The sequence below is a fragment of the Ovis aries genome, chromosome X, assembly GCF_016772045.2.
Source record: "Ovis aries strain OAR_USU_Benz2616 breed Rambouillet chromosome X, ARS-UI_Ramb_v3.0, whole genome shotgun sequence".
Taxonomy (NCBI): domain Eukaryota; kingdom Metazoa; phylum Chordata; class Mammalia; order Artiodactyla; family Bovidae; genus Ovis; species Ovis aries.
In genome coordinates, this window is record NC_056080.1 from 51,507,449 (window position 1) to 51,533,196 (window position 25,748).

At 37.2% G+C, this 25,748-nt stretch overlaps 1 protein-coding gene across 50 annotated transcripts in view; it reads right to left on the minus strand.

Annotated features, from left to right (window-relative positions):
* Window positions 1-25,748, minus strand: part of HUWE1 (HECT, UBA and WWE domain containing E3 ubiquitin protein ligase 1) — a 157,971-nt gene that overhangs the window by 96,416 nt on the left and 35,807 nt on the right. For all 50 annotated transcript variants that reach the window (XM_060407790.1, XM_060407794.1, XM_060407783.1 and 47 more), the window contains 4 exons: window positions 22,932-23,000; window positions 16,473-16,571; window positions 15,592-15,798; window positions 13,828-13,980 (listed from right to left, as the gene is read on the minus strand). In XM_060407790.1, coding sequence (XP_060263773.1) covers window positions 13,828-13,980; window positions 15,592-15,798; window positions 16,473-16,571; window positions 22,932-22,976 — 504 coding nt within the window. In that variant the 5' untranslated portion in view covers window positions 22,977-23,000. The remainder of the gene's footprint in view (window positions 1-13,827; window positions 13,981-15,591; window positions 15,799-16,472; window positions 16,572-22,931; window positions 23,001-25,748) is intronic.

Sequence of the window (25,748 nt, forward strand, 5' to 3'; positions counted from 1 at the left end):
TGTTGACTATGAGGGCTATTCCATTTCTTTTAAGGGATTCTTGTCCATAGGGATTCTTAACGTTCTGGTTAAGTATTGAAGATAGTGAGCATTGACATCAAAGATACCAATATGTACACAGAACTCACCAGCAAAGACAGAGATAATTCAGTTCCAGGAATAAGGCAAATCACTAGCTGACCACTACGCTAACAGAGACTTCAATGACCACATAAAACAAAGAATTCAGAAACCAGTTCAAAAAGTCTAAATAAAAAACAATAAATCTTAACAACAAACCCTGGGGAAGGGGAAGGGTGAGAGTCTGATTTCCAGAGTTGCCATGTTGTAATATTCAAAATGTCCACTGTAGCAACATAAGGAGTGGCCTCAGCAAGGTAGCACAATAAGATGTCTCTCACTGTGCTCCATTGCTCGCCCCTGCAATAACTTGGCACACATTCTTAGAGAAAAGACCCTGCAGTGGTCTGTGAATCGGTTGCAGCCACTCTCAGCAGGTGTTTGAGAGCTCCGGGAAAACACTATCTTAAACAATCACCCATGAATGATAAAAGTTAAAGGACAAGAGTGTTTTTAAAATACATAATTAAAAAAATTTTTTTAATTCTAAAATAATTGTTAATGAATACGCAGTATAAAAAGAGGTAAACTGTGACATCAAAATCGTAAAATCAAAGAGGAGTAAAAGTGTTAAGTTCTTCATATGCAATCAAAGTTAAGTTGTTATTATATCTATGTTTTATGTAAGATTCATGGTAACCACAAAGCAAAACTTAGATTAGATAAAAAAAGAGGAATAAAGGGAACTGAAGTATATGAAAAACCATTATTCACAAAGAAAGACAGCAAAAGAAGAAAGGAGCAAGGGAAACACAAAACAATCAAAAAAGAATAAGATGATATAACTAAGTCCCTATCTATTATTAATTACTCCAAATGTAAATGAATTCATTTTCCCAATCAAAAGGCATAAAGCAGTTGGGTGGAAAAAAGAAAACAAGACCCAACTACATGCTACCTACAAGCAACTCACTTCAGCTTTAAAGACACACATAGGCTCAAAGTGCAGGGAAAGAAAGTTATTTTACAGAAGTGGAAACCAAAAGCGCAGGGATAGCTACCTATATCCTAAAAAATAGGTTTTGACTCAAAATCTGTAATGGGGAACAATTAAGGTCACTATAAAATGATAAAGGGGTCAATTCAAAGAGGCTATAACAACTGTAAATTATATGGATTTAACATTGGAACATATTAAATGTATAAGTAAATGCTAATAGATAAGAGGGCTTCCCAGGTTGCTCAGTGGGTAAAGCATCCACCTGCTATGCAGGAGATTCAGGTTTGATCCTTGGGTTGGGAAGATCCCCAGAATCAGTTAGAACCCACTCCAGTATTCTTGTAAAATCCCACAGGCAGAGGAGCCTGGCAGGCTACAGTCCATAGGGTCACAAAGAGTTGGGCATGACTAAAGTGACTGAGCACACATACAACAGATATGAAGGGAGATATGAGATGGTTAGATAGCATCACTGATTCAATGTACATGAAACTGAGTAAACTCCAGGAGATAGCATGAAGGACAGGGTAGCCAGGCATGCTGTAGCCCATGGAGTTGCAAAGAGTCAGACACGACTTAGTGACTGAACAACAAATGAAGGGAAAAAGAGAGAACAATACAATAATAGCAGGAGATGTCAGCATCTCACTTTCAACAATGTACTGTACTTTCAACTGTACTGAGAGAACGATCAAGAAGGAAACATTGGATTTGAACTATAAACTTAACTCCTTTAAAAATAAGCTGGGATTCCCTGGTGGCTCAGATGGTAAAGCATCTGCCCACAATGCGGAAGACCCGGGTTCGATCCCTGGGTTGGGAAGATCCCCTGGAGAAGGAAATGGCAACCCACTCCAGTAATCTTGCCTAGAAAATTTCATGGATGGAGGAGCCTGGTGGGCTACAGTCCATGGGGTTGCCAAGAGTCGGACATGACTGAGCCACTTCACTTACTTAGACCAATGGACCTTGTAGGCATATGTATAATATTTATTCAACAGCAGAATACACTCTTCTCAAATCCCCATGCAACATTCTCCTAGAGATGTCATATGATAGGTCACAAAATAAGTCTTAGCAAATTTAAGACTGAAACCATACCAAATATTTTTCTGGACCCTAATAGTATGAAATTGGAAATCAGTTACAGAAAGAAAACTGGAAACAGTCACAAAAATCTGGAAATTAAGCAATACACTCCTGAACAACTAAAGGGTCAAAGGAAGAAATCAAAAGGGAAATTAAAAATATCTTGAGACAAACAGAAACACAAAATATCACAATGAGTAGGTTGCACCAAAAGTACTTCAAGAGGGAAGTTTATAGGAAATAAATGACTACATTAAGAAATAAGAACTATCTCAAACAACCTAATTTTATACCTCAACTTGAAAAAGAAGAATGAACTAAGTCCAGAGTTAGTAGAAGAAAGGAACAAAGATCAGAGTAGACACAAATGAAATAAAGACTAGGAAAACCACAGAAAAGATTAATGAAAGTAAGAACTTTTTAAAAACTACTCAACAAAATAGTTTCAAAACTTTAGCTAAACTGAAAAAAAGGCTGAAGACTCAAATAAATAAAATCATAAACAAAAGAAGAGACATTACAACTGATACCACAGATACAAAGGATCACTAAGAGACTACTAGAAACAAAATGCCAACAAATTAGATAACCTAGAAGAATTGGATAGAATTCCTAGAAATAAATAACCAAAACAGAATCATGGAGAACAGAAAGTACGAATAAGCAGATTGAGTCAGTAATCGAAAAAGACCCCCAAGAGAAAATTCCAGGACCAAATGGTTTCCCTGGTGAAACATTTAAATAACCAATCTTTCTCAAATTTTTACCAAATAATTGAAGAAGGAACACTTCTCAACTGGTAATTGGGAAAATCACCATTGTTTGGCCAAAATTACTCTTATACCAAAGCCAGATAAGGACAATACATGAACAGAAAACTAGAGACCAATATCCCTGATGTACAAACTCGCAATCAGTAAACTAACAGGAAATAAAATTTAACAGCACATTAAAAGGAACATAGATCAGAATTTAAGTGAGAGTTATCCTTGGGGGGCAAAGATGTTTCAAAACCTGCAAATTAATAAATGTGATATCACAGTAAGAAAATGAAAGACAAAAATCACATGATTAGCTCAGAAGTTGTAGAAAAAGTAATGACAAAGTTCAATATCCTTTCATAATAAAAACCCCAAAATGGGGTATGAGAACATACCTAAACACGACAAGCCCACAGTCAACAGCATACTCAATGATTAAAGGCTGAAACCTTTCATTCTAAGATCAGGAACAAGACAAGGTGTCCATTCTAACCACTCACAGTAGTGGAACACAGAACTGGAAATTCAGCACAATACTGTAAATTCTAGCCAGAGCAATTAGGCAAGAAAAAAAAAGTTGCTTTCATTTGCAAATGATGTACAGAAAATCCCCAAGGGGCCACCCAAAAAACTTAGAATTAATAAATTCAGTAAAGTTGCAGGATACAAAATTAACATATAGAAATCAGTTATATTTCCATACACTATCTATCTGAAAAAGAAATAGAACAATCCTATTTATAATACCATAAAAAAGTAAAATACTTAGAAATAAATTATAACAAGGAGGTAAAATCTGTACACTGAAAACTACAAAACATGGATGAAAGGGATTAAAGAAGAGACAAATAACCCATGTTCATGGACTGGAAAAATTAGTACTGTCAAAATGTCACAGTACTGAGAGTAATCTATAAATTTTACTTACTTTCAAAATTCCAATGACAATTTCCCTAGAAACAGTAAAAATAATCTTCAAATTTATATGGAACACAGAAGACCCCAAATAACTAAAGCAATCCTGAGACAGAACAAAGCTAGATACTGTACTTCCTGATTTCAAATACCATTACAAAGCTGTAGTAATCAACAGTAAGGTATTAGCATAAAGAACACACAAAGCCCCATGGAACATAATCAAGGACAGAGAAATAAATCCTTACATATACAGTCAAATAATATTTCAAAGGGAGCCAGTAATCAATGGGAAAGTATAATCTCTTCAATAAATGGTGCTGAGAAAACTAACATACAAGTTGGACCCCTATCTTATACCACTCAAAAAATTAACCTGAAATGAATTTAAGACTTTAACATAAGACCTGAAACCATAAAGCTCTTAAAAGAAAACATGAGTAAAAGCACCCTCACACGAGTTTTGGTGACAGTTTTTTGGACATGATACCAAAAGCAACAAAGGCAAAAATAAAGGAGACTGAATCAAACTAAAACATTTTAGCATAGCAAAAGAAACAATCAAAATGAACAGATAACCTGTACAACAGGAGAAAATATTTGCAAACCATTATATCTGAAAAGAAATTACTATCCAAAATATAAAGAACTCATACAACTGCGTAACAGTAACAAAAACCAACCATCTGATCTTAAAATGGGCAGTTGCCTCTGTCTTCACATGGACTTCTCCTTGGACTTCTTGTGTGTCTGCTTTATCCTTATCTTTTGTCTCTTAGAAGGATGCTTGTTATTGGATTTAAGTTCACTCAGATAATCCAGGATGATTTTAGATTCTTAATTACATCTGCAAAGACTCTTCTTTCATAGTCAGAGGTTCTGGGGTTTAGGACATGGGTGTATCGTTTTGGGGACTACCATTCAATCCCCTATACTCCCTCCCTTCCTTCCCTGAACTCAGATCCTGGGTCTTGACAAAGACTCTCTCTTTGACCCAAACTTGCTCAGGCTCCTGTGAGTAATTTTCTCAGCAAGTCCTCAAATTTGGGCTTTTCTGGGTCCTTCCCTGTAGAATCTAGTTTCAGCAAGAAACCAGTTAAGTCAGGGGAACCAGAATCTCCCCTACCCCTGATATTTCCTCTTAATAATTTTCCACCCACTGTCCCCACCCCAACCCTGCTCCTTGGCTGCAAATACCCATCCTGCATTCAGAATTGAGCCAACTTCTATACTGTGGTCTCTTTCCCTCTATTCTAATAGTTGTTTTAAAAAATAAAATTTATCTTCATCCCTTTAAAAAATAAGTAAATAGAATGGACACAGGAATTAAACAGACGTTTTTCCCAAGGACAATACACAAATGGCCAGCAGTTACATGAAATGGTGCTAAATATCACTAGTCATCGGGGAAATGCAAACCATAACCATAGTAATATATCACCTCACACCTGAGAGACTGGCTATTTTCAAGAAGACAAGAGATAACAAGTACTGGCAAGTTGGTGGGAACATAAATTGGTATAGCCTCTAACTATCTATCTATCTAGCAGTCCATGTTGTCACAGAGACTGGACATGACTTAGCCACTGAACAACAACAACTAGCCTCTACAGAAAACAGTACAGCAGTTCCTCAAAAAATTAAAAGCAGAACCATTATGATCCAGCAATTCTAGTTCTGGCTATCTATCCAAAGGAAAGGAAATCAGGAAAAAGAGATATCTTCACTCCAATTTTTACTGCAAAATTGTTCACAGGAGCTAAGGTATGGAAACTATATACGTGCCCATCTATGGATGAATGGATAAAGATGTGCCATATATGTGTGTAAAAAATATGTGTGTGTAAAATACATGTATGTAAAAAATACACACACACACACACACAATGAGAACATCTCATTTCTCAGCCATGAGAAACAAGGAAATCTCACCTTTTAAGACAAACATGGATGGACCTTGAGGGCATTCTAATAAGTGAGGTAAATCAGAGACAGACAGCTACTGTATGGTATCACTTACACATGGAATCTACAAAAGCTGACCACAAAGAGCTTAGAATGGTGGTTGCTAGGGACTGGGGGAAAAGGGGAGATGTTGGTCAAATTGCACAAACTTCTAATTATATAATGGAAAACATTAGGGGATCTAACCTATAGCATAGCAATTATAGGTAACAATACTGTACTATATGCTTTAAAGTTGCTAAAAGAATAAATCTTAAATGTTCTCACTACAAAAAAGGAAACGGCAATTATGTGAGGTGATGGAGATGTTAATTATTCCTTCTGTGGGAATCACTTTGCAATATACAAGTGTAACAAATCATCATGTTGTGTACCTTAAAGTTACACAATGCTTTGTTTCAATCATTGGGTTAGCCAAAAAGTTCATTTGGGTTTATATATCCCCAAACTGGAAAAAAACTGGTAGAATTAATTCCTGAAGAAGTTTAGTCATTGGATTTAGGCAAAGACTTTAAATCATCTATCTTAAATATGCTTAAAGAACTAAACCAAATCCTATACAAAGAACTAAAGGAAACCATGAGAATGATGTCTCATCAAATAAAGACTGCCAATTAGAAGTTATTTTTTAAAAAGGAAGTAAATAGAAATTCTGTAGCTAAAGCACAGTAACAGAAATGAAAAATTCACTAAAGTGGTTCAACAGCAGATTTAAGCAGGGAGAATGAATAAATAAACTTTAAAAATATATAATGTTAGATGGTAATATGTGCTACAGAGAAAAATGAAGCAAACTGTAATAGAGAATATGGAAGGTGTTCTGATTTTAAAACAGGATGGTAGGAAGACTTCACTGAGATGGTAGTTTTTAAGACTTAAAAGAAGATGAGGGAGCAAGTCATAGAGACAAGTGGGGACATAGCTGCACAGAGGCCTTGGAGCAAAAATGTGCCTGGCACTGTCTAGTAAAGCAAGGCTGCCAGGTATCCAAAATGGACTGAGTATTAGGGAAAGACATGTGAGGGGTGGTCATATGTTTGATTTTGTACACATTACGATTGATATCCAGTAGAGATGTTTCAGTTCAGTTCAGTCACTCAGTCGTGTCCGACTCTTTGCGACCCCATGAATCGCAGCACTGTCCATCATCAACTCCCAGTGTTCACTCAGACTCGCGTCCATCTAGTTAGTGATGTCATCCAGCCATCTCATCCTCTGTCGTCCCCTTCTCCTCCTGCCCCCAAACCCTCCTAGCATCAGAGTCTTTTCCAATGAGTCAACTTTTCTCATGAGGTGGCCAAAGTACTGGAGTTTCAGCTTCAGCATCATTCCCTCCTAAGAAATCCCAGGGCTGATCTCCTTCAGAATGGATTGGTTGGATCTCCTTGCAGTCCAAGGGACTCTCAAGGGTCTTCTCCAACACCACAGTTAAAAGCATCAATCCTTTGGCGCTCAGCCTTCTTCACAGTCCAACTCTCACATCCATACATGACCACTGGAAAACCACAGCCTGGACCAGATGGACCTTTGTTGGCAAAGTAATGTCTCTGCTTTTCAATATGCTATCTAGGTTGGTCATAACTTTCCTTCCAAGGAGTAAGCGTCTTTTAATTTCATGGCTGCAATCACCATCTGCAGTGATTTTGGAGCCCCCCAAAATAAAGTCTGACACTGTTTCCACTGTTTCCCCATCTATTTCCCATGAAGTGATGGGACCGGATGCCATGACCTTCGTTTTCTGAATGTTGAGCTTTAAGCCAACTTTTTCACTCTCCACTTTCACTTTCATCAGAGGCTTTTTAGTTCCTCTTCACTTTCTGCCATAAGGCTGGTGTCATCTGCATATCTGAGGTTATTGATATTTCTCCTGGCAATCTTGATTCCAGCTTGTGTTTCTTCCAGCCCAGCGTTTCTCATGATGTACTCTGCATATAAGTTAAATAAGCAGGGTGACAATATACAGCCTTGATATACTCCTTTTCCTATCTGGAACCAGTCTGTTGTTCCATGTCCAGTTCTAACTGTTGCTTCCTGACCTGCATATAGGTTTCTCAAGAGGCACGTCAGGTGGTCTGGTATTCCCATCTCTTTCAGAATTTTCCACAGTTTATTGTGATCCATACAGTCAAAGGCTTTGGCATAGTCAATAAAGCAGAAAGAGATGTTTAGAAGGCAGTAAATATACAAGTTTGAGGTTCAAAGAAATCACGTAATTTTGGGAGTTAATGGTCCTTAAAACCATGAAACTGGATAGGATCACAGAGGCAGAATATAAATGGATAAGAGACAGAATCTGGGGTGAAGCACTAAGCCACTCCAACACTTGGAGGCAGCAAAAGAGAAGGCACCAGTCAAGGACACCAATGGAGGACCAGGAGGGTGGCTTGGAAACTAAGACTGTTGTCCAATCTTGAAAAATCTTAACGCTGTGGGAAAATACTCACCATAGGTTACAGGAAAAGCAGCACATGAAACACAGTGTTATTTTTTTTATCTACACGGTAAAAGCTGAGGATTACTGTTGTTTTCTTCTTTATAATTTTCTTTTGAGTTCTTAATTTTCAACACTGAACATGTATTATTAGTTTGATGCAAATGTAATTGCAGTTTCTGCATTGCTAAAATCTGCTGTTTGATATCAGAATACATTCTAATATAAATGTCATTTTGTTACACATCATTTTAATGTGCTTTTCTCGCTTTATATATTTTTTTGCTAATGATTTATTTCTTGCTGTTTATTTTATATTTATTTTGGACTATGGAAATGATTTTAGACAAAAGCATAGTTGAGTGATTTTCTTCTTTGAGTTTAAAACGGGTTATAAAGCAGCAGAAACAACTCTCAACATTGACAATGCACTTGGCCCAGGAACTGCTAAGGAACGTACAGTGTAGTGGTGGTTCAAGAAGTTCTGCAAACAGGACAAGAGCCTTGAAGATTAGGATTGCAGTGGACAGCCATTGGAAGTTGATAACAACCGACTGAGACCAATCATTGAAACTGATGCTCTTACAACTGCACGAGAAGCTGCCAAAGAAAATGTTGACCATTTGACGGTCATTCAGCATTGGAAGCAAACTGGAAAGGTGACAAAACTCACTAAGTGGGTGCCTCATGAGCTGACCAAAAATTAAAAAAACAAAACAAAAACACAACACATTGTTTTTTGGATTAAAAAAAACACACACTGTGGATATTTATGCTACAGGAATAAACAAACTTATTTCTTGTTATCAGAAATATATGTTGATTGTAATGGTTGCCATTTTGATTAACAAAGATGTGTTTGAGACTAGTTATAATGACTTAAAATTCATGGTCTCAAACAACAATTACTTTTGCGCCAATCTCATTTGAAAAGACCCTGATGCTGGGAAAGATTGAGGGCAGGAGGAGAAGGGGACGACAGAGGTTGAGATGGCTGGATGGCATCACTGACTCAATGGACGTGAGTCTGAGTAAACTCCAGGAGTTGGTGATGGACAGGGAGGCCCGGCGTGCTGCGGTCGGTTCATGGGGTCGCAAAGAGTCGGACACGACTGAGTGACTGAACTGAACTGAATATTTTTGTAAACATTCTGACAAATTTATTTGAAAATAAATATTGGAAGGTGAAAAAAATCAATGAGCTTGAAGATAGGTCAATTGAGATTATCCAGTCTGAAGAGCAGACAGAAAAAAGTAAATGAAGGTTAAGAGTTCTGTGGGACTTCATCAAGTATACTAACATATACAAAATGGGAATCCAAGGAGAAGAGAGAAAGGCAAAGAGATTATTTAAAGAAATAATAGCCAAAACATCTCAAATTTGAAAACAGATATGAATCTACAAACCCAAGAAGCTCAATGAATTTCAATAGGATAAAAATACAGATTCACAAAAAGACATAATCAAAATTTCAAAGACCAAGACAGAATAATCTTAAAGGCAGCAAGCAAGATGTGATTTGTTATATACAAGGGATCCTCACAGCTGATTTCTCATCAGAAACCACAGGGGCCGGAATGAAGTGGGAAAACACATTCAAAGTGCTGAAAGAAACTGCTAATTCTAACTGCTAATTAGAATTCTATATCTTGCACAATTAATAATTTTCTCAGATAAAAGTTGACAGTTTGTTGCTAGTAGACCTGCCTATAAGAAATGCTAAAAGAGCAGATATGAAAGGATATGCCATAGTAACCTGACTCCATATGAAGAAATTAAGAATACCACTAAATTAATTTCACAGGTAAGTATAAAATGCATAATTATTTTTGGTTTGTAATTCCTTTTTGTTCTGTGTGTTTTATAACTATAAAAAAGTAAATTCTACATCTATGTTGATCGACACACAATATATAAAGATGTAATCTATAACAACATAAAGTGAGAAGAAAGTACTATATAGGAGGAAACTTTTTGGCTACTCTTAAAACTTGGTACTAATTTGAACAACTCATTAATGAAGATTTTAGTTGTAATACACAGGGAATACATAAATAACTAGACAAAAGATAAGACAAAGAAATATAAGACTTGAACATTAAATCGACTAGACCTAACAGATATATACATACATATATATATATATATATATGTGGAACAATCTGCCTAACAAACAGCAGAATATACATTCTTCTGAAGTACAAATAATTAAGTCTCTCACACAGACCATAGGTTAGGCCACAATACAAACTAAGAAACTTTAAGAAAAAATAATAAAATCGTACAAAGTATCATATCCAGTGACAATGGAAAGAAATTAGAAATCTGTAACAGAAGGAAATCTGGAAAATTCACAAACACATGGAAACTAAACAATATACTCTTAACAAACAATGGGTGAAAGAAGAAATCAAAAGGGAAATTAGAATATTCCTTAAGATGAATGAAAACATTTCATATCAAAACTCATGGGCTATACCTTATGTGATAAAGCAGTATACAGAGGGAAATTTACAGTTGTTCATTGCCACCATTTATTGATAAGAAAGAAAAATTTCAAATCAGTACCCTAACAGTCCAGCAAACTAAACCCAAAGCAAACAGAAAGAAGGAAATAGTAAAACTGGAGTAGAGATAAATGAAACAAAATAGAAAAACAGGATCAGTTAAATTAAAGCAAATTTGGACTTTGCTCTTGCTCTCTCATGCTTACTCTTCATTTTTCCAACATTTGCTCACTTCATGTCTCTGTGTCTCATTTGGTAACTCTTGCAATATTTCAAAATTTTTCATCATTACATTTGTTATGATGATCTATATGATCAGTGATAATTGCTATTACAACTGTCATTGTTTTGGGGTGCCATCAATCACACTCCTACAAGATGGCAAATTTAATGGAAAAAAATGTGTGCTCAAATTTAATGGAAAAAAAAATGTGTGTTCTGACTGGCACCTCTCTTCCTCTCCTCAGGCTTCTCTATTCCCTGAGACACAACAATATTGTAATTAGGCCATAGAAAACCTACAATGGCCTCTAAGTATTCAAGTAAAAGGAACAGTTCCAAGTCTCACTTTATATCAAAAGCTAGAAATGGTTAAGCTTAGTAATTCTTACACGTTACATCTGTTTCTGGAAACTTTCCACTATTGTTACTACACAACTTTAACTCCTTTTAGCTTTATAAAAAAAGGCTAATACCCAAAAGGAAAAGTACTTCCTCATTCAATTTTCAATATTTTCTTCATGATTCCCCAGACTTCCATTGAAGAAATAAGAATTTGCTGAAAACTGTGAGGATAAGGGATATATAGACACTTGATGGTACTTAGGGGTGACAGGTAAGTCAAACCAACGATCTGAATTTGCAAGACAGAATAAGCTTGAAAGGCTATACATCTTCACAATTACTTTTCCTGTTTCTTCTGTTGTCACAACTACCTGTTTTAGAATACTTCTCCGATTACTGTCACCCACAAATCTTCCTATCTTTTGTGATCTAATAAGACTCAAGCACCAACAACAAGAAAGTTGTAAGCTGGGATCCTTAAAAGATCATGTCAAGCCAAACTTGATTCATGAAAGTCTGTGATGTTGTGACATTTCTGAGATGTTACCATTATTAAATACAAAGAAACATTTCTCACAAAATTATGTAAAGTTAACATGGGAAAACAATGGATGCTAGTACATTAAGTAAATAAAGCAGGATATAAAGTTACATATATGCATTCAGATATGTAAATATGCCTGAAGACTAAGAAAATGTACCAAAATGATGAGCAGATACATACATCATTATAAATTTTCTTCTGTATATTTCCAAAATGTTAAAACACTGAGCACATAATTTTATCATGAAAAAAAAACATGCCACCAACAAGATAAATCTATGGAATGTTTAAGATTCCAGGGTACTTATCAGTACTACTCACAATAACTAGTTCTTCATCCTTTTAATTATGCATATATATTACTTTCTCAACTACTATGTGAGCTTTTGTTTTTTTTAAAAAAGAACACGTTTTATACTAGATCCAACACAGGATTAGTCATATACTTCTTGAATGTTATCAAGTGGAAGATGTGGGTGTGGATTCAAGGAGCCGGGTTCAGGCTGACACCCAGGTTTGGGATAAAAACCATAATCAACACTATAAAGAGCAGATATCACATCTCACACTTTATCAGAGGCTAAAAGTTCATAGGCTTTTCCTAAAAGTAATGTAACTTCTGAATCTCCCTGTCTTCACCTACCAGAGTCTCCATGTGATCCTGGCAATTAAGAACGCATAGCATATTTGATACTACCTCACTAGATGGGATTTGCTAAAAAATGGGTATGTATTCAGACATCAGGGGAAAAAGTCTTGATGCCTTTGGGATGGAACTATAAGAATCTGATAAGATTCTGTAATTTTGCCCAATAGGATAGACGAGACCAATGTTTTCAAAGAATAATCCTTGGACCAGTAGCCTCACCTGGAAACTTGTTAGCAATGCACATTACCAGGCCCTAACCTATGCTTTAATAAATCAATTCTTTCTCATACATGGCCAAGTCTGAGAACCAGTATCCCAGACCTTCACAAAAACCAAACCAACTGGCTTTTAACAGATTCAAGCCTTCTTGGGAGTACTTCTGCTACATTTTCAGTTCAGTAGTATCTGTGCATATTAACAACTGGCTCACATCAACTGAGTTAACTGAGTCACTAAAAAACTTCAAAGAGAAATGGTTAAAAAAAATCTCATATTTGCAAATCCAAGGAAATATGCTCAAATTTTAAGGGATGCTACATCTAGATGAATAACTGGTGATTATTCTTTTTCTAGTTTCCTATATATCCTAGAATTTTTATAAATGTGTTATATTTATAATCACACAAAAATGATTTTTAAGTAACCACACACCTAAAATTAGCCTGAAACTCGAGTTTTATGACTTGTGAGTTAACTATTTATATTCTGCTTTTATTAATAAAAAGTCAGCCTTATCAATTTTCTTCCAAGAAACCTTTCTAGCAATGGTTCTCTCTCTCAAATCTTAGTTATATATTTGTCTCTAGGAATAGTAGACAACAGTTTGAGTAAGCTGAACTTTTAACATGAGCGTTTTTTGCCTTCAATAACAATTACTACCACCACATCATAGCACTAAGAACCCTACATTTTATTTTATTCTGAAAATACTCTTAAGGTAAATATAACTAAATTCTCAGATGAAAAAATTGCTATCAGAACTAACAAGGTAGGTAGGCCAGGACCCCAAATCCAGATTTTTGCAGCCAGTATTTCCTTCCAAGTAGATCTGATTCTAAACTTTACTTCCAGAAGAGAAGTGGCATTTTTGAATTAAGACAGATTCTCTTTTTGAACAGATATCCATGAAATTCCTCAAAATTACTTCATAAAATTGAGAATACTTCCTAGGATTTTGGGGAGGGAACTTAGCTTCTAAATGGTCCCCAACAGTCCTACTTAATTAGGCCAGTAAAGTTAACTTAGGGCTTCCTATTCATTTTGACACTGCAAGAAACACCTGTGAAAACGAATAATAGGGTCCAAATTTCGTGCTCTTTTAACTCTTCACCCATGACTCACCTCTGCCAAATGCTGAAGCCGGGTTAGCAGTGGAGTTCTCTTGTCAGATCCAAGGCGTGTGATATAATTTGATCTTTTGCTAAACACATACAGAAGGTTGAGGACTGCCAGCACCACTTGCATATCAGAAGAAGCCAATAAAGTTGTCAAGTGCTACAGGGGACAAAAAGGTGACTTTGAAAACTTGAAATGCCAACAGAGTAATAGATTTATCAACAATTACAAAGTTATCAAGAAGTTTAACAATATAAAAAGATTTGTAAATATTTGAGCACCTACAACATGCAATCTACGGAGAAGGTGATGGCATCCCACTCCAGTACTCTTGCCTGGAAAATCCCATGGATGGAGGAGCCTGGTAAACTGCAATCCACGGGGTCGCTAAGAGTCAGACACAACTCAGCGACTTCAGTTTCACTTTTCACTTTCATGCATTGGAGAATAAAATGGCAACCCAGTCCAGTGTTCTTGCCTGGAGAATGCCAGGGACGGGGGAGCCTGGTGGGCTGCCATCTATGGGGTCGCACAGAGTCGGACACAACTGAAGCAACTTAGCAGTAACAGCAACATGCAATCTTATGCTCAAGAAGCTTATAATCTGACAGCATGAAAGTCCAATTTAAGTTTAAAAAATGTAAACAGTAGTTCAAAATTACATAGGCATCTCCACAGCAAGAAACCAATGACAAGAGACAAATGTGGCATTTTAATACAGCAGAACTCAAAACATTAACTCTCCAACTAGACTAAAAGTAGAGTAAGATAATTTTTGCTCCTTCTGTATCCTTTACAACAAATATAAAATTGGAGTTAGATAAAATACAGGGTTCTTTAGATAGAAACTAAAAATAACAACAGTCGGTGGTACTTAAAACTGTTACAGTGTATTTAACAATAACCCGAGTAACTATTTTTGCTTTTTAATACAATAACAATTCACCAATATACTGAAACATTTGGTTAGTGTTAAAATCAGTATGTAATTTAGCTGGAAATGAACCAAAGTATTTCTGACTGCTGATTATCCAGAAAGCTATGGATTTCCTTTTGCAACTTATTTATTTCATCTTCAACAGATTACTCAGGTGGTATCTTTAGTTCAGTTCATTTCTCTTCTTAAGCCATTTACTTCCTACCTGTTTGTTTTGATTCTGGTTCTTTAATGAAGACAGGAAAAGTAACACAACAAACAACAGGGCACTATCAATAGTGATAAAAACTCCAAAGTTAGGCTAAAGGAAGAGAACTGCTTCTTATACTGATTCCTGATGAATTCAAAAGTTCACTAATTCCCATGCCCACTATACTCTTTTAAGAATACATAGCATGCTATTAACATATATTTGGGGGAGAGGGGAGAAGAGACTGAAAAGCAGCACATTAAAACTTAGAAGAGCACCAAGTCCAGTGATGTCTCAAGGTAATCAAATTATGTCATAGTAAAGTAATCTGGGGCTGTTCTGATAAATTGGAACAAAAATAAATTCCAGAAAATTACCAAGAATACTTCAATACGTGTATTACATTCTCATTAATTTCTTTAATCTTAAAAGATGAGAAGAATGTGACAGTAAAGAACCTTCTCATCAACACTGTGAAGGGTTTGTTTAGCCAAGAAACATCCTACCATTGTCTTTGATGTTGAAAACTCCAGAACTTCATAACGAAAAGGAAAGAATCATCAGAAAGAAATAACAATTTGACTATTCTGGACAGGAAGAATTCTAGTAAAGAACAGACTATATAGGCTTAAACCTCTCCTACCTCTATGGAACTATACAGATGCCGGGAAAAGCTGTACTCAATGAGTAAGGCTGTGAAGTTCAACACAGCCAAGAGAAGCATTTTCAGTTGTTCTTTTTCCGGCCTATCACACACGAGCATCCATGACATATTCTCCACTGTCTGTCCAGCATCTGCCAGAATCCCATCGAAGCGGTCCAACAGATCCACCCAGTGATATAACTCGCACTGGAGAAGGGAAGAGAAAGAGGAATATGTAAGAACAAGGTAAAAGTACTGTGTGGGTACTTTGCAGCTGAGCTTTGCTATGATAGATTGTTGATCATGATACGTAGACAAGTTCACCTCCCACCTTTGCTTCTCTTCAATCCCCCACTAATACAGAAACCAATGAGAAAAATCATACTCTGAGCCACATGGACCCGAGTTCATTGTTTTATCCATCAAAACATACATGTTCTAACACCAGGAGACACCACAAAATCTCTGTAGCTAGGTCTTCAGAGAGAGAATTCTGGCTATACTCTGAGGTCTAAAAACACAAGGACTTTCTTTGCTAAAATCCATTTTATCTGAAGTGCTTCTTTTTCGAGTTATCGAAAGAAGAGTCTTTTAAACTAAAGTAAAAATCCTGAGACTATCTCAAACTCACATTGTCAGTTAAACTAAAGGTATTTTGGGGTTGAGATTATTTATCATCACCTTAAGCAATCTTCACCCTCAGCAAGCAAAATTTTCCCTTACATTTCTTTCAAAACTTCCTTGGTAACCATTCACAGGCTAAAATTACCAGTCTAGAGATGTGCAAGACATATACACACACACACTAGATGCTTATTAAGCAACTGCTGAATGAGGTCACCTCATTGTGGTTTCTCTTTTGAGAGCATGGGTTTACATACCTTTCCAATGTTCCATGTTTTGATCTGCTGCAGTTCCAAAAGAAGTTGCTCATCATTACAAACTTTGAGTTTGTCTATTAAGGCTCTGCAGTCTGCAGGCTGAGAAAAACAAACGGATATTCACAAAAGGGTGTTTGGGGATATGAGGGAGACACATTGACAAAGAACAGGGGGAAAAAACACCCTTATGTCAACACACACAACAATTTAACTTTTGATAGAACAGACTTAAGAAAAATGGAAAATTTCCAATCACTTGAGATTAATATGGAAATCTTATAATGATACAAGCCATCGGTGTTATTTTTTTAAACCTGGATGAACTTGTAGACAAACTACTTGGAAGGGTACAAACAACAGAAATAAAGGAAACAAGCTAAATATCAATAAAAACAAAATGAAGGAGTCTGTATCATGGTCTCAAAGTTAACCAAAGTGACTAGAAATGTTCAAACAGAGAAACACTGAGGAGTCACAGTGAATTCACAAAGGTGAAGATTAGCATTGACTATATTTTTCACAATATTAAGCCATCCAATTATAGGAGACAAAGACCTTCTGAACCGAATAAAACTAGGACTCCATTCTTACTTGTGGTTCCCATTTCCATATATTCCTGTTCTCTTTTTACTGATAAAAGGGCCTGTTAGGTACCTTGTCAGGTGTGGATTCAGAGTTCATAGTAAGTTTTCAAAAGCGGGATGGCGGGGGGTGGGGGGAGACAGGGAAGGGATAGGGACTGGGACAGAGAAGCTTCTATTAATGGAAGGCAACTGGAAGTGATCATGCTTGCTATTTAACTCTGTAAAACAGTATGGTATGTTGTGAATGGGCCTAGATTTGGAACCAAACAAATCTGGGTTCAGTTTTTAGCTCGATGTTTTACTAAGTTGTTTGATCATAGGCAAATCCAACCTCTTAGCCACAGTTTTCTCATCAGGAAAAAAGACCTTTTAAGAACTACCTTGGAAATGTGAAGCTCAAGTGTTTGCACATACATAAAGCACTTATCTCACATAACAGGAGCATAAATATTGAGAGACAGCATACTGTTACCAAGAACATCAGGCAGTTCAGTTGCTCTGTCGTGTCCAATTCTTTGCGACCCCCGTGGACTGAAGCACACCAGGCTTCCCTGCCCTTCAACAACTCCAGGAGCTTAATGGAATTCATGTCCATCGAGTCGGTGATGCCATTCAACCATCTCATCCTCTGTCATCCCCTTCTCCTGCCTTTACTCTTTCCCAGCATCAGGGTCTTTCCCAATGATTCAGTTCTTTGCATCAGGTGACCAAAGTATTGGAGTTGCAGCTTTACCGTCAATTGTTCCAATGAATATTCAGGACTGATTTCCTTTAGGATTGACTGGTTTGATCTTCTTGCAGTTCAAGGGACTCTCAAGAGTCTTCTGCAACACCACAGTTCAAAAGCATCAATTCTTCAGTGCTCAGCTTTCTTTATAGATCTCTTGACTTCTCACTTTTGCATTCCAATCCCCTATAATGAAAAGGACATCTTTTGGGGGTGTGAGTTCTAGAAGGTCTTACAGGTCTTCATATAACGTTCAACTTCAGCTTCTTCAGAATTCCTGCTTGCAGCACAGACTTGGATTACTGGGATATTGAATGGTTTGCCTTGGAAACGAACAGAGATCATTCTGTCATCTTTCAGATTGCGCCCAAGTACTGCATTTCAGACTCTTTTGTTGACTTTGAGGGCTACTCCATTTCTTCTAAGGGATTCTTGCCCACAGCAGTAGACACAATGGTCATCTGAATTAAATTCACCCAATCCAGTCCATTTTATTAGTTCACTGATTCCTACAATATCGATATTCCCTCTTGCCATCTCCTGTTTGACCACTTCCAATTTACCTTGATTCATGGACCTAACATTCCAGATTCCTATGCTATACTGTTCTTTATAGCATTGGACTTTACTTCCATCATCAGTCACATCAACAATTGGGCGTTGTTTTTGCTTTGGCACTGTCTCTTCATTCTTTTCGGAGGTATTTCTCCACTCTTCTCCAGTAGCATATTCGGCACCTACCAACTCAGGGAGTTCATCTTTCAGCGTCATTTCTTTTGCCTTTTCATAATTTTCATGGGGTTCTCACAACAAGAATACTGTAGAGGTTTGCCATTCCCTTCTCCAGTGGACCACGTTTTATCAGAACTCTCCACCATAACCTTTCCATCTTGGGTGGCCATGGGCTTTAGAATTAAGGTAGTCGGTAAGCTACATCTCTGACTCTCTATATCCTCTTTCACAAAATAAACTAACACAACCTATTTATCTAGCAACGTTGTGAGATTTAAACTAGGGGCATTTTCAGCAGCCAAAACTGAACGTGGAACAACAGGGGCTCAAGGGCAAATTTTTTTTAAAGCTAAGTCTGGTATCTTTCCTCTCTCTAAAATGAGCATTAAGAACTATCTCAATTTCTGTGAAAATTTAAGGCATTGAAAATTCTTGGCACAAAATCCTTCCACAAACCTTGCACCTTTTCTTTCTTTCCTTTAAGTCATACAGGTTGAAGGAGAGGTATGAAGCAGTAGAAACAGGTAACTTAGGAGTGTGAACTACTTGCTCATGCAGTTCACTTGTGCCTTTTGGATCTACTTGAGCCTACTATCAATACCACTTCAATTTCCAATGGCCAAACTCTACCCCCCAGGTCTTAAGCTATTATTCTCCTATTGGGGCTTGCCAGAGGCATCACATAGTGCCTTTGGCTGACACTAAGGTAGACACCTGGTTCTACTAGACCATAATGTTCATGGAGTAGGGCAGTTTACATCATAGCTTGAACCTTTTGCAGTCTTTTCTAGATCCAAACATTACTATCACCATAGAAGTTATCCAGTATATGGATCAAAATAGCATGCATAAACATGACATATGCTGCCTCCAAAATCTAAAGAGTCATGGCATACACTGTTTCTCTACCTTCATGGTATGTGGTACAAGGTGTGGAACTATGTCTCTCACTTGAGAAGGAAATCTTGACATTTCCCAGACTTCTGGTAGGCACTCAACCTTCAAAGGGCACTCTCTGGCACATGTATGTCTAAGGCCTCCTAAGTGCTTGTGTTTTCTGGTCACAAGCCCCAGTTAGTATCAGTTCAGTCCAGTCCCTCAGTCATGTTCGACTCTCTGTAACCCCATGGACTGCAGCATGCCAGGCTTCCCTGTCCATTACCAACTTCTGGAGCTTGCTCAAACTCGTAGTCATAGAGTTGGTATTGCCATCCAACCACATCATCCTCTGTCATCCCCTTCTCCTGCCTTCAATCTTTCCTAGCATCAGAATCTTTATTTTAATGAGTCAGCCCTTCGCATCAGGTGGCCAAAGTATTGGAGCTTCAGCTTCAGTCCTCCCAGTGAATATTCAGGACTGATTTCCTTTAGGATTGACTGCGTTGATCTCCTTGAAGTCCAAGGGACTCTCAAGAGCTCTCTCCAACACCACAGTTCAAAAGTATCAATTCTTCAGCACTCAGTTTTCTTTATGGTCCAACTCTCACATCCATACATGACTACTGGAAAAACCATAGCTTTGAGTAGACGGACCTTTGTCTGCAAAGTAATGTTTCTGCATTTTTAATATGCTCTCTAAGTTTGTCATAGTTTTTTTCCAAGGAGTAAGCGTCTTTTAATTTCATGGCTGCAGTCACCATCTGGAGTGATTTTAGAGCCCAAGAAAATAAAGTCTGTCACTGTTTCCACTGTTTCCACATCTATTTGCAATGAAGTGATGGGACCAGATGCCATGATCTTCATTTTCTGAATGTTGAGTTTTAAGCCAGCTTTTTCACTCTCCTCTATCACCTTCATCAAAAGGTTCTTTAGCTCCTCTTCACTTTTTTGCCATAAGGGTGGTGTCATCTGCATATCTGAGGTTATTGATATTTCTCCCAGCAATCTTGATTCCAAGTTTGTATTTCATTCAGCCTGGAATTTCACATGATGTACTCTGCATAGAAGTTAAATAAGCAGGGTGAGAATATACAGCCTTGATGCAGTCCTTTTCTGATTTGGAACCAGTCTGTTGTTCCATGCCTGGTTCTAACTGGTGCTTCTTAGCCTGCATACAGATTTCTCAGGAGGCAGGTAAGGTGGTCTGGTATTCTTATCTCTTTAAGAATTTTCCATAGTTTGTTGTGATCCACACAGTCAAAGGCTCTGGCATAGTCAATAAAGCAGAAGTAGATGTTTTTCTGGAATTCACTGCTTTTTCTATGATCCAATGGATATTGGCAATTTGATCTCTGGTTCCTCTGCCTTCTCTAAATTGAGCTTGAACATCTGGACGTTCTTGGTTCACGTATTGTTGAAGCCTAGCTTGGAGAATTTTGAGTATTACTTTGCTAGTGTGTGAAATGAGTGCAATTGTGTGGTAGTCTGAACATTCTTTGGCATTGCCTTTCTTTGGGATTGGAATGAAAACTGACCTTTTCCAGTCCTGTGGCCACTGCTGAATTTTCCAAACTTGCTGGCATATTGAGTGTAGCACTTTAACAGCATCATCTTTTAGGATTTGAATTTATTATGCCAGTTAGTATAATAGCATCAATTTAACATACCAGAACAATGTTGTTTTATCAGGAGTATCAAGATCCCTATGGACCTTGGAGTTTACTAAATGCACCAGGGACAAAAGTAAATCTTTACCATCTTGTCCCTGCTACATAAACGTAAACAGACTGAGATTTTCCTTACTCATGGTAATGCAAAAGAAAGCACGTCAGTTCAATGGCTGCATACCAACTGCCACAGTATATACTGAGTTGCTCCAATAAAGATGTCAAATCTAGGGGAAAAAAATCCTTCACACAGCTACTGATACATAAAGTGATCAATAACTGTGCAGCCACTATAGAGAACAGTATGGAGGTTCCTCAAAAAATTAAAAACAGAACTACTATACGATCCAGCAATTCCACTTCTGGGTATTCATCTAGAGAGTGAAAACATTAACTTGAAATGAAACATGAATCCCCATGTTTACTGCCACATGAACAGCCAAGAAATGGAAATACCCTAAGTGTCCAATGATAGATGAATGGATAAAGATGTGGTACCTATATACAATGAAATACTATTCAGCCATATAAAGAAAGAAATCTTGTCATTTGTAACAATACGCATGAACCTTGAGGGCACTGAAATACGTCAGAGAAGGACAAAATACCATATGAGCTTACTTATATATATGGAATTTAAAAAACAAAAAAGCAAACAGCAAAAGAAACCCAAGCTCACAGATATAGAAAACAGACTGGCGAAGAAATGTGTAGAGGGCCAAATAAATAAATGTTTTCCTTAAAAATAATACCTAGTATTGATCACAGTATGGGAAATTGGGCTTGCTGCCTGAGGAAAATAGGCATCTTCAGGCCTTAAAAATGTACATAGTCAATGATCTAAAAATTACATTTCCAGTTTACCCTAAGTAACTTACTAATAGCTGTCAACTAACATGAATCAGGAATTTGCACATAAGCATGACTCCAAGAACAAATCAATAACAAACTACTAGGTAAAAGATAAAGAATCTGAATTTGAATTTCTCTGATTATCTATAAGGCTGAATTATCATGGAAGTTTAAGGACATCATGCAAGTTTTCTTTTTGTTCTTCAGTTTTGAAAAAATTTGAGTATATAATCGTCAAAAATTCTTGATTTCAAAACACATCAAAAACCAAATGAAAAGGAAATTAATGGGTATGTAAAATATATATACTCAGTACATATGGCATTCAGTAAGAAACTGACATTTCAATGTCAAATACAAAATAAAACATGCAGATAACTGGCATAAGGCCAATAAATGTGAAAATATATGTATTAAGGAATGCAATTAGAACAGTGAAATATATTTTCTTCACCTATTAACAAAAATTTAAAAGATAACCTGCAATGCTGGAGCAGATGTGGGAAGACAACACTTCTCAAACTCATTAGTGTAAAACTGAAGGAAAGGGCAGGAGAACTGCCCATGTAATAATCTTTTAAGGACCGGAACAAATATCAATAGTGATACCCATGGGTGATACCTGCCAGGTAGTTCCAGTTTCTAAAAAACCAAGTGGCCTATATTTAGAAAATGAACTGATTAATTATGTGCCCAATACTTTGCTGAAAACCAGCTTCACATCAAGTAGTGAGGAATTATCAAAGCTATTTTATAGCTGTGAAAACCAGGCGAGTTAATAAACTCTCAGACACAAAAATCTAGTAAAATTCAAACACACGTCTAATTCTAAAGCTTGTGCTCCTTGAACTACAGCATAAGAAGTCTACATGAATGTCAACGATGTTTCAAGACAAGTTGCTGTTTTACTACATTGTATATATGTAAGTGATGATATGTTTGGAAGATCAGTATGAGTGAACTGACTGCAAAGAATTTTTTCCGAAATGAAAATAACAGGCAAACTTTGGATACTTACAGCCTCAGTAGGAGTCTTTTTCAGTTTAGTCCTGTCTACTTTCATGATTCCAATTTTTTGTTTTATGATCTGAAAAGGAAATTTCCCCAAAAGTGAGAACTTAACATTGCAAACTTGAGCTCTACATGCATGGACACAGAAAATACAGAATAAACAGAACGTAAAATTCTTAAAGTAAGAGAGAATCATGATGCAAACCAACTCAGAGGCATAGATATGAGGTAGGGAGGGATGAAGAATCTCTCCAGATAAAGCTGACCCACATCCGTGTACAAGCTGGCCCACCAGCTTGTAATCAATCTAAGGTAAAATTAAAATGTCCCCCACCCCTCACTCACTCTCAAACTCATACTTGAAAATAAGAGTAAAAAGTTTTCTTAAACACACCTCAGGATAGAAAAAATTCACCATATCCTACAATTTTCTGGAAAATTTAGCAATCCCACTTCTGGGAACTTACCCAAAGAAAATCATGAAAGTGTATATAAATATTTAATCACAAGAATCCATACTGCATGACCATGTCTAACAGTGAATTGGAAAGATGCAAATACCCAGAATAGGGTTGGTTTAAAATGGAGCATTACACAGCTGTTAAAAACACTGCACAATTCTATTAACAGTAAACATGTTCACAGTGAAATAAGGCTATGAAACAGAATAACAGTATAAACCCATGTCTAAAGAAAACAGCTTAGAAGGGTATGCATCCAAATGTTACCTTAATCTAATCAAATGGATTATGTATGTTTCTTTTATTTGTGTTTTTCTGTATTTTTTACTATTTTATTACAGTACAGTAAAATAAAGCAAGAAGACCAAAGGATATCTTTATCAACAAATGGTACTTGATCAAGTAGTAGCTATAGGCAAAAAGATGAACTCTGACCTCAACCTTGTATTTTAATATATAAAAATTAACTCAAAATGGGTCATGAGACAAGGATGTGTAGCAAAGGGAACTCCTGTGCACTACTGGTAGGAATGTAAACTGGCGCAGCCACTGTGGAAAACAGTATGGAGGTTCCTCAAAAAATTAAAAATACAATCCAGGAATTCCACTTTTGGATATTTATCCAAAGGCAATGAAAAAACTTGAAAAGATACTTTGTTATTATTGTTCAGTTGCTCAGTTGTGTCTGACTCTTTGTGACCCCATGGACTGCAGCACTCCAGGTCTCCCTGTCCCTCACCATCTCCTAAAGTTTACCCAAGTTATGTCCATTGCACCGGTGATACCATCCAGCAAGCTCATCCTCTTATACCCTCTTCTCCTTGTGCCCTCAATCTTTCCCAGCATCAGGGACTTTTCCAATGATTCTGCTATTTGCATCAGGTGATCAAAATACTGGAGCTTCAACTTGGGCTTCTCTGGTGGCTCAGTAAAGAATTTACCTGCAATGTGGCAGACCTGGGTTCGATCTGTGTGTTGGGAAGATCCCCTGGAGAGGGGAATGGCTATCCACTCCAATATTCTGGCCTGGAGAATTCCATGGATAGAGGAGCCTGGCAGGCTACAGTCCATGGGGTCTCAAAGAGTTGGACACAACTGAGTGACTTAGCAGCAGCAGCAGAACAACTTTAACTTTTTAGCTTTAGCATCAGTCCTTCCAATGAGTATTCAGGGTTGATTTCCCTTAAGACAGACTGGTCTGACCTCCTTGCTGTCCAGGAATCTTCTCCAGTACCAGGAGTCTTTGACCTCAGGAGTTTTCTCCAGCACCACAGTTCAAAGGCATCAATTCTTTGGTGCTCTGCCTTCTTTACAGTTCAGCTCTCATAACCATACATGATCACTGGGAAGACCACAACCTGAACTATATGGACCTATGTTGGCAGAATAATGTCTCTGCTTTCCAACACACTATCTACGTTTGCCATAGCTTTCCTGCCAAGAAGTGACTGTCTTCTGATTTCATGACTGCAGTCACCATCCACAGTGATTTTTGAGCCCAAGAAGAGGAAATCTATTACTACTTCCACCTTTCCCCCTTCTATTTGCCATGAAGTAATGGGGATGGATGCCATGATCTTCGTTTTTTTAATATTTAGATTTAAGCCAGCTCTCTCTTCCTTCACCCTCATCAAGAGGCTCTTCCCTGTCATTAGAGTGGTATCATCTGCACATCTGAGGTTGTTGATGTTTCTCCTGTCTATCTTGATCCAGCTTGTAGCTCATCCAGTCTGGCATTTTTTATGATGTGCTCAGTGTATAGGTTAAATAAACAGGGTGACAGCAGATCGCCCTGTCATACTCCTTTCTCAATCCTGAACCAGTTGTTTCATATGGGGTTCTAACTGTTGCTTCTTGACCCACATACAGATTTCTCAGGAGACAGGTAAGATGATCTGGTATCCCCATCTCTTTAAGACCTTCCCACAGTTTGTTATGATCCACACAAAGGCTTTAGCACAGCTGATAAAACATAGGTAGATATTTTTCTGGTATTCCTCTGCTTTATGATCCAGTGGATGGATGTTGGATCAGAGACATATGCAACCCTATATTTACTGCAGCATTACTTTCCAATAGCTAAGACATGGAAGCAACCTAGGTGTCCACTGATGGATGAACAGTCTTACAAAAAAGATGGAAACCTTGTCATCTGTGATAACATGAATGAACCTTGAGGGCATTATGCTAAGTGAAATAGCCAGACATAAGATAAATTCCGTATGATTTCATTTTTTGGGGGAATCTCAAACAAACCCACAAAACCCGAAATACAAAATATACAGATACACGGAATAGATTGGTGTCTGACAGAGGCAGGGGTTTGGGGCTGGGTGAAATAGGTGAAGATAGTCAAAAGGCAC